Source organism: Chiloscyllium plagiosum, chromosome 13 (assembly GCF_004010195.1).
Source record: "Chiloscyllium plagiosum isolate BGI_BamShark_2017 chromosome 13, ASM401019v2, whole genome shotgun sequence".
In the NCBI taxonomy this organism is placed as follows: Eukaryota; Metazoa; Chordata; class Chondrichthyes; order Orectolobiformes; family Hemiscylliidae; genus Chiloscyllium; species Chiloscyllium plagiosum.
The window spans coordinates 75,105,573-75,115,802 of NC_057722.1; the positions used below are offsets into that span (position 1 = coordinate 75,105,573).

General features: G+C 41.8%; 1 protein-coding gene across 1 annotated transcript in view; it reads right to left on the reverse strand.

The window, feature by feature from the left end:
• LOC122556204 (thioredoxin reductase-like selenoprotein T) overlaps positions 1–9,037 on the reverse strand; it is a 36,197-nt gene extending 27,160 nt beyond the window's left edge. The window contains exon 1 of the mRNA XM_043702752.1: positions 8,835–9,037. Coding sequence (XP_043558687.1) covers positions 8,835–8,971 — 137 coding nt within the window. The 5' untranslated portion in view covers positions 8,972–9,037. The remainder of the gene's footprint in view (positions 1–8,834) is intronic.
• Positions 9,038–10,230: the final 1,193 nt, after the last annotated feature.

Here is a 10,230-nt window from a genome sequence, read left to right on the forward strand (position 1 = left end):
GGGGTGACTTGGTAGAGGTGTACAAGATGATTAGGGGTTTAGATAGGGTTGACCATGAGAACCTTTTTCCACGTATGGAGTCAGCTATTACGAGGGGGCATAGCTTTAAATTAAGGGGTGGTAGGTATAGGACAGATGTTAGGGGTAGATTCTTTACTCAGCGAGTCGTGAGCTCATGGAATGTCCTGCCAGTAGCAGTGGTGGACTCTCCCTCTTTATGGGCATTTAAACGGGCATTGGATAGGCATATGGAGGATAGTGGGCTAGTGTAGGTTAGGTGGGCTTGGGTCGGCGCAACATCGAGGGCCAAAGGGCCTGTACTGCGCTGTATTTTTCTATGTTCTATGTAACAGCGACTGGCAATGGTGGACATCTGCCAATTACCAACCTACCAGTCTATTCTCCATCATCAGCAAACTGATCAAAGGGGCTGTTGACAGTGCTAACAATTAGCATTTGCGAAGGAATAAGTGCCTTGTTGATGCTTCAATTGGATTCAGCCAGAGCCCCCTACTCAGTCCCTGACCTTATGACAACCTTGGTGCAAATATGTACAATGAACTGAACTCCACAGGCAAGGTGAGAGTGACTGTCCTTGAATTCAAGGCTGCAATTGATCAGACATAAAATCAAGAAACCCAAACATAACTCGAGTCAATGGGGATTGGTGATAAACCCTCCGCTGGTTAAGGCCATACTCATCTCAAGTCTTGGGAGGAGCACTATAGACTCAGTCTTACTGGGTCGCCGCCATCTTGGATCCCCCGGCCATACTCATCTCAAAGGAAGACCGTTGTGGATGTTGAATTTCAACCATATGTTATCAGATATTCCCAAGAGACTTCCAGAGAGGTGTCCAAGACCCAATATTCGGCTGCTTTATCAATGACCATCCACACATCGTTAGCTCAGAAGTGGGGATGCTCACCGAATCCCCACCGTCAACATGCTGGGAGTTGTCAACAACTAGAAACTGACCTGGACCAACCATATAAATTCTGCAGCTACAAGAGTAACTCAGCAACTGAAAATTCTGTGAATAACTCACTTCCTGTCTTTTCTGTCCACTCAACAATTCTCAATCCATGCTCATGTATTATCCCTCATCCCATGAGCTCTACTTTTTTGTAGTAACTTTCTGTGACATCTTTTGAAAATGCAAGTACACGTATGCTCCTATAGGCCTTGCTCATTTTGAGAATGTGTATAGAGTATAAGCATTCAGAGAAAGTGTTAAGTTCTGAGTTTTGTGAGACTAGAGGTTCAGCTGAGCATGACTTGGATTAAATAAGAACTTAGAATAAACAATGGGGCGATGCAGGCAAGGGTAATGGGTTAACAAGGTAGATAAGCAGTCATTAGGTACAGCCATTTAACAATATTGCAGGCATTCGGTATGTGAGGTCAGTTTCACAAAGTGAAAAGTATTCATTATGTCAAAACAGATGGCTTAATCTTTATTATTGACACTCACTGATTGTAATGGTCACCCAATCAATATGTATGTTGTCTTATCTGGCTGCTCCTTCCTGTAAAGTGACGATATAATCCCTTCAGAAAATGCTGTTCCAGAGAAGACCATAAACTCATGTCTCAGTGTACATGGGCGATCGTTCTCTCTCCCTCCAGGGCCCGGGATAAAGATGAAGGAGGTAAAGCTATACTGTTTCTCAATGTTTTGCTTCGACCGGGGATGGGGTGCGGAATTTGACAATATCAAATTCAAAAACTTCCAAAAGATTTGTTCTTTATGACTTGAGATGCTCACAATTGTGAAAGGCACTATATAACTCTTAAATATGCTTCAAAACACTACCTTGTATTGTACAAACTTGCATTGTAAAAAGTATATGAGGAGAAAGTAAGGACTGCAGATCAGAATTGAGAGTGGTGCTGGAAAAGCACAGCAGGTCAGGCAGCATCTGAGGATCAGGAGAATACACGTTTTGGGCATAAGCCCTTCATCAGTAATGAAGTATAATAAGTATGCATAACACAAACCTAGCCACTCAAGATAGGATGCAACAATATGTACAATTTATCTATTTCTTAACCTATCATCCTGAGGGAAAGACTACAAAATAGCATTCCTACAAATAAACATCTCAGATCAAGCTCAAATAAAATTAAATTGGCAGGTGATTAATCAGAATCGACAACACACACACTGATCCCAAGAGTGAAGCAACCAAATTAATCAGAGCCACCCAATGAACAACCCTAATGTCATTTTTTTCCCTGCAAAGGTAGCTGCAATGTAAACAGCTGCAATGTCATTGGCCCATTTTCTAATTGGAAAAGTAACATGAATATATGCATTCGGCTCGACAACTGTAATGTTCATCAGAAATGACAAGTTTAAGGCAAACATCGCAATATTTAGAAAAGCCCAATTCAGGTGAAATTCCAAATACAGGTAGGGTGACAAAAAAAACATGTTGCCATGTCACAAAGCAAAAAAACATTACTTATCCTCAAGTGACAAGTCCAGCTTCAAGTTCTACTGTGTTTATGAGGCTGAAATGTTGCTGCTCCTGTGATCGGAGCGCAGCTGTGAAGGGATTGTTTATTGTTCCTTAGCTTAGAGGGAAGGGTGTTACTGGAGTCCAAATCATTCTGCACATTTTGCTCTGCTCATACGAAGTACGGAAAAAATGCGTCAATATCTTGGATGGTGGCGGCACCTCATGGGCTGATCAAACCACACATGATATAAAATCTAATTAGAACAATCTGGCTACAGGGCTTGAACAGCGTGGAATACCTGAGTTTTAGTTGTTATTTCAACTTAATTGCACATTGTTAGTCAAATTTTGCTGGCTCAACCCTTTTTTTGCCAGGTGACAAGTTGGCAGAGGTTTAATGTCCTGCCATTACTCTTTAGAACCCCAACCTTTGAAATGAGGAACAATGGCATGAAAGCACAAGATATTTTAAGTTTCTGGCAGGACATTAGATGTATTGAAATTTGTAAAGACAACATACATTTAGAAAGTAAGCATTTCATGAGCTGAATATTTAAATTGCTGGAAGCAAAGTTTTTGTATAATTCCTGCTATTCAGTTCAGTGAACCTTTAGGCAACCAGCTTCATCTTGTGTAGAGAGAAATACCTTGGGTAAACAAGCAAACTGTGTCACAATAATGCTGCATTATACTAAACCAAAACATCCAAAGGTCTGCAAAATACCTGAAAATTTAAACCTCAAAGCAGCAACTTATTCATTGATCCTAACTTTTCCAGACAGAATTTAATTGTCAGTATCATTACAAAAGGCAAAATGTTTTGATCCAAACATCTACATTGCTAGCTAAAATCCATTATTTAATTTAGCACTTTTTAAACGAAAAACAAGCTGCGGGGGAAGGGGTAGTGGTTGCCTCATCTCAGGTATTTTCCTAAAATTATTTAAATCTGCACTCAGCAGTAACCAACCTTTCTTTCCGCCCTGAAATCCTGCAACATGTTTGTTCATCTCAAAGGCATGTGCATCTTTCCTGCTTCAAATGCTCAAATTTGATTAAGCATACTGAAATGGTCCCTAAACAAAATTCTCTGAATGTAACCAAGTCATAGAGGGCTCTTGTGGTGCAGGGACAGGGACACTAGGGAAGCCTGGGTTCAAGTCCCACCTGCTTCAGAGGTGTGTAATAACATTTCTGATCAAGCTAATTAGAAAATTAAGTTAAATTTTTAAAAATTAAGAAATGTAACTAAGTCACGGAGGATACTTGTGATGTGGTGGTAGTGTCCCTATCCCTGAACTGGGAGGCTTGGGTTCAAGTCCCACCTGCTCTACAGGTGTGTCATAACATTTCTGGTCAGGTTGATTCGAAAATATCTGCAACCAAGGACTCCAGAACTAGATGGCATAGGTTTAGAGTGAGAGGGGAAAGATGAAAAAGAGACCTAAGGGGCAACTTTTTCCACATAGAGGGTGGTGCATGTACAGAATGAGCTGCCAGAAGAAATGGTGGAGACAGGTGCAATTACAGCATTTAAAAGGCATCTGGATGGGTATATGAATAGGAAGGATTGAGAGAGATATGGGCCAGATGCTTGGCAAATGGGACTAGATTAGGTTAGGATATCTGGTGGAGTTGGACCAGAGCGAGTTGGACAGAAGGGTCTGTTTCTGTGCTCTACTGACTCTAAGCCATATTCATCCTTCAACATGTTTGGCAGACCACTGAGAATGGAGGAGGAGGAGAAATTTCTTCACTCAAAAGGCAGCGCATCTTTAGAAATCTCTGCTCCAGAGGGCTGTATATGCTCTGTTGTTGCATATGACTGAGATTGATAGTTTTCTACATATTGAAAACATCAAGGGATAGTGCAGGAAAATGGTGCTCAAGTGGAAGGTCAGTCACAATCTCTCACCGAACGCAGGATTAACATGAAAGGCTGAATGGTCCTCTCCTGCTGCTATTTCCTTTGTCATGCACAGGAGAGGCCCTTTGGCCCACCAATTCTGCACCTGTCTACATGAATTCCTTTTTCCAGCACTTGGCTCATAGACTTGAATGTTATATTTCAACTGCTCATACATGTACCTTTTTAAAAATTCTATTAAGTTTACCACCTCCATTGCCCTCCTAGACAATGCAGTCCAGATTCCCACTACCCTCAGTGAAAAATGTTTTCCTCAAATTTGGTGGATTAACCATGCTAAGTTGCCCATTGTGTTCAAGGATGTGTTGGTTAGGTCAGGGGTAAGTGTAGGGTAATAGGGTAGGGGAATGGGTCTGGGTGAGTTACTCTTCAGCAGGTCAGTGTGAACTTGTTGGGCTAAAGGGCCTGTTTCCACACTGTAGGGATTCTATGATTTGAAATCCCACTAAACTTCCTGCCCTTCTCCTTAAAATTATGCTTGCTTGTTAATGACCCTTCAACTACTGACCCCTCCTGGCCATTCTATCCATGTCCCCCATAATCTTATACACCTCAATCAGTTCAATCTGAGCCTTCTCAGCTCGAAAGAAGCCAATCTGAACATATTCAGCTCTCTGCATAATGTAACTGCTCCAATCCAGGCACCATCCTGAAAGAGATTAGTAAATCCTAGTTTCATTAACAGACAACTCATACCAGCAGTTCAAGAGACCTCAGAACACCAGGCAGAGTGCAGTTTTGACATCCTCCAAGATAAAGCAGCCCCCTTGAACAGCTTCCCTCCATCATCTTAAAGATGCATTCCCTGTGGTAATATCATTGCAGTGGACCCTACCCACAAAAGACATTACGCTAACTCGCAACTCTTCGGGAAGTAGCATCTCCCAAACTCACAATGTCTACACCCAGATGAATAAGGGCAGCAAATGCATGGGAGTACTACCATCTCCAATGGTTGACAAATCCCTCAACATCCTGACTTGGAACCAACTGCCTTTCCTTCATCAGCACTGGGTCAACATTCTAGAAATTCTTACCTAATAGTATTAAAGTACAGATGTGAAGCAGCCCAGGGAAGCCCTTGTGGACTCAACCTATAAGTGTCTCTTGGTTCATCCCAGAGATCGTACTCTCTGGTAGTCTGGAATAACAAAAAAACTCTTACAGACAGTTTAGTTTAATTTTAGTCATCCCCTTTATTTACCAATAGCATTACTGTTACAAAATAACACTGATAAGTTAGACTAACTAGGTTCTAATAACCGAGAGTAGGATATCAGCTCTTCAAGAGCCCTAGCAGGCTACTCTGCTGTACCATCACAGACAGTCTTCCTTTATACAAAAAGTTTACAAAAACACTGCATGTTCTTAACTAGACAGATAACGGTGAAGGACAATAATTCGTAAGGGAGAGAAGTTAATTGATACCAAGTTTCATTTCAAGGTCAGAATCAAACACTTTATTAAGTTTACAAGGGAACAAACGTGAATGTTATCACTCAGTGTCCTGTTTTTACAGATTCACTGATGTGAAGGCAAATGCTCTTAATTGCCTTACAGCATCCAGTTATCACTTGATGAGAACTGATGTTTTTAACCTTCTGCATAACTTGGGTTCCCCTTTTTTGTCGTGGCCCAACCCTTCCTGCTTGTCTATTTTCTAGTGTGCAGCAAATGTGTTCTATAATTTAACATTAAATTTCAGCCTAAATGTTTAAGGACAAGTTTTTAAGACTATAGGCTTTCTCATTACCTCCCTTTTGTCATTTCATGACAATAGCACAGAGAAGCTGTACACCACACAGGTTGCAATCATTCATGAAAATAGGATTCTAATACTGGCCACGCCACGATACCACATCCACATCTTGTGAATTTATCAAAAAAGAAGCCATCAGTACCATGGCTAGGTAGTCTTTCTTTACAAGACTGTAAGGTGCAAGTTACTAAAATGTACATCAAAACTGAGCTCAATTCTATTTTCATCCAAAGTTCACAAATCAATCATTTCCAGCATAGTTCACTGAGCATTGGAGAAACCCTTGGATGAATGTTCTCTACACTAGCAAATAATGTCCGAATTATTTTGATGTCACAACTGGAAAGTAATTAAGTACAAATCAGGGATTGAAACTGGGCAATCCTTTCCACCATGAGCCAATGTCTTGAATATTCCATCACGGTTACTGCTCAAAAATATTATGGGCTCCAGCCCATCAACTAGGTAGATTATTACAAAGTTAGGTTCCACAATGGAGATAAGCTATTTAATTAAGATCAAGCAGAAACTAATTAATGTTAAAGCACTATTCAAAGCAAGATGAAAGGCCTCTTCAGCCCAAAGCCATGTTCTTTCCTCTTTCAATATTACTATTATTAAGAAAGGTGTTAAACCAGTTATCACTGATAAAGGACATTTGCCAAGCAACATCACGGGACTTAAAATTTGAGCTGTAGGTTCTTTATCAATCATTGATTCATAAATCCAATGAAAGCTGGTCACATTACCAGATAATAATTAGCCAACTCAGGACAGTTCAAGTATTACAAAACAGATAGGGGAAATTTATATAAAATAGTATATGCAAGAAAGTGAACAAAATATGCAGGCAGTAACCAAGTTGCAAACAGGTTCGACACTGAAGTCCCTTCACAAGTTGATTTGTATCTAAGTCTGAACACAATATAGGACAATATAAAATAGTCGTAAGTGCAGGAAATGTTCATATATCTGATCTTTAAAATTACATCCCTGTATAGGATCAGTCATTAGGTCTGTTTGTAAATTGGAGATTCCCTATACTAATCAAATCACATGAGGATGATGTCAAGACATTCTGGATTTCAACAGATATATATATGGGGAACTGTATAGCAGCAATAAAAGTGCTCAACTATAGCACAAATCACAGGAAGTCAGAGTTTGGTTAAGTCAGTATCACACATACTGGCGGCTTGGCTTGACATAGAAGCACATAGTGATATCCAAATTGCTAAGACAAACAAGAGAAGATCCTCAAGAATAAGGAGTATGAGAATGACAAGAGAAGAAAGTACTTGAAAGGAAATGACTAAGAATGAATCTGACAGGGGCCTATAAAAGTTTGTAAAATGGCACTTAAATTATTCCAAACTAGGTTTCAAGGAAAAAGTTATGATCTACTTCAAGAGAAGAAAGGAGTCATTTAGATCTGCGAGCAGGAAGGAACGTTGAGCTAAGAAGTGGAATGGACTTTTATAGAAATTGCCAACAAAGATTATCTAACAGTTAGTTTGACTGCATTTTATCATCTGATATTTTATGATACAATAATAAGCGTTGCAGAGTAACGGAGGTAAAACCCTAGAAATTCTGCACACATCTACATGTTGCAACTTGGGGAGAAGGGGAAAGAGAGGGAGAGAGAGAATAGATAGAGGATTTAATTTATGATGCGATTACAGGCTACATACATACATTGACAACAAAGAAATATCTTGGTTGCCATCTTTAGTTTTTATATGTCAGATAACAGATTTCAACAATCATAGCAACAACAGTTAGTTAACTGAATTAAAATCTGAGTGCACACTATGTGATATAGATGTACCATTTTATCAACTTATGCTTTAATACAATTCATTCTCAGTTACTCTGTTCCAAATCTAAATTTCTCCAGCTAGTCCTCAGGTGTCACAAGCTAACAACTAGCCTAACAGATCTTCCCTGTTTGTCATTGTACCATAAACATCCACACACAATTGTATTCCAAAAAACAAAATTTACAGAATAAATGCGCAATTTTTAGTCTGAAAATGTAATGATAGATGGATTTTAAAAATAAACTTCTATTCAGCATGACAAAACACTGAATTACAGTCAACACTGCAAATAAGGAAAAAAAAACCATAGACAGCAGTGCTAAAAATACTTAATACACTATAACAATTGCGGCCGGCCTGGCAAAACCTACAGGTATTGCGGCCGGCCTGGCAAAACCTACGGGAATTGCGGCCGGCCTGGCAAAACCTACGGGAATTGCGGCCGGCCTGGCAAAACCTACAGGAATTGCGGCCGTCCTGGGAAAACCTACAGGTATTGCGGCCGGCCTGGCAAAACCTACAGGAATTGCGGCCGGCCTGGCAAAACCTACAGGAATTGCGGCCGGCCTGGCAAAATCTAAAATTAAATTATAGTCAAGAGGCACAAGTATGAGTTTCCCCACTTGATTTTGAGAACATGATGTTTTTCTGGCACTGCCATGCTGACGCTCATCTCCTGCCTGGCCTATGAATCAGTATCATGTACATACGAGGCAGCCCCTTGACTTCCTTCCCTAGGCTCGGGGCCTACAACCTCCAGAAGCCTGAGTCTCCGAGTTGAGCGGGTGCCGGGTCGAGCTCCGCCCTGAGGCGGGGGGGGGAGGCGGTATCCAACGTCCCGCTCCGACTTCTTCACTCACCAGATCTGGAAGCGCAGCACCGGCCCGGTCACATACTGCATCTTGAGCCGCTTGTCGGCCAGCCCCTGTCCGAGGCTGCCCAGGCAGGTGAAGGCGAACAGCAGGAGGGAGAGCGCGGCCATACCCGGCGGAGCCATCGTCGCTGCGGAGCCGGCTGCTGTCACCGCGGAGACCGAGGGAGCGGGGGAGGGGGGGGAACAGTGCGCCTGCGCGGCCGGCTCGGAGGCACACGTGACCCCGCTTCTGTCACGTGACCCGCTCCCCCAACCTGCAACTTCTCTGCACCCAGCCTCCCAAGCAATGCAGGTGTCCCCTACCTGTGGTCCAGGAGGCTCACTTGCTCCAGGGGGTGTGCAAGTGACACCTCTTGACAGGTTGATTAGAAAATATCTCAAGTTTTGAGGGGATCGTTGGAGATGGAAGCCTAGAGAAAGAAAAAGGAACAAAGTGATTGTGGATATGAAACTGGGGAAGGAAAACTGGATGGTTGATAATGAGGACTGTGAGTGGGTGAAAATGGGTTGGCCCTGCTCAAAGCAACCCATGTCATGACAGAATAAAAACCAAAGGAACTGCAGATGCTGGATCTGAGGAAAGGTCACTGGTAGAAGACAGAGGGTGGTGGAGAGGTGCTTTTCAGACTGGAGGCCTGTGATCAGAGGTGTGCCACAAGGATCGGTGCTCAGCTCACTCTTTTTTGTCATTTATATAAATGATTTGGATGTGAACGTAGGAGGTATGGTTAGTAAGTTTGCATTTGACACCAAAATTGTAGGTGTAGTGAACAGCAAAGATGATTACCTCAGATTACAATGGGATTTTATCAGATTGGCCAATGTGCTGAGGAGTGGCCAATGGAGTTTAATTTAGATAAATGTGAGGTTCTGCATTTTAGAAAGGCAAATCAGGGCAGGACTGGTAGGGTCCTGGGGAGTGTTGCTGAACAAAGAGGCTTTGGAGTACAGGCTCATTGATCCTTGAAAGTGGAGTCCCAGGTCAACAGGGTAGTGAAGAAGGCGTTTGGTATGCTTGCCTTTATTGGTCAGTTCATTGAGTATAAGAGAAGTTGCTGGAAATGCTCAGCAGGTCAGGCAGCATCTGTGAAGAGAAAGGGTGACCAGACCTGAAATGTTAACTCTGAATTCTCTTCACAGATGCTACCAGACCTGCTAAGTTTTTCCAGCAACTTCTGTTTTTGTTTCTGAGTTTCAGCATCTGCAGTTCTTTCAGTTTTCATTTAATATAAAAGTTGGAAGATAATATTGTGGCTTTACAGAACTTTGGTGAGGCCATTTTCAGAATACTGTGTGCAATTCTGATCTTCCTGTTATAGGAAGGATGTTGTGAAATTTGAAAGGGTTCAGAAAAGATTGACAGGAATGTTGTCAGGGTTGGA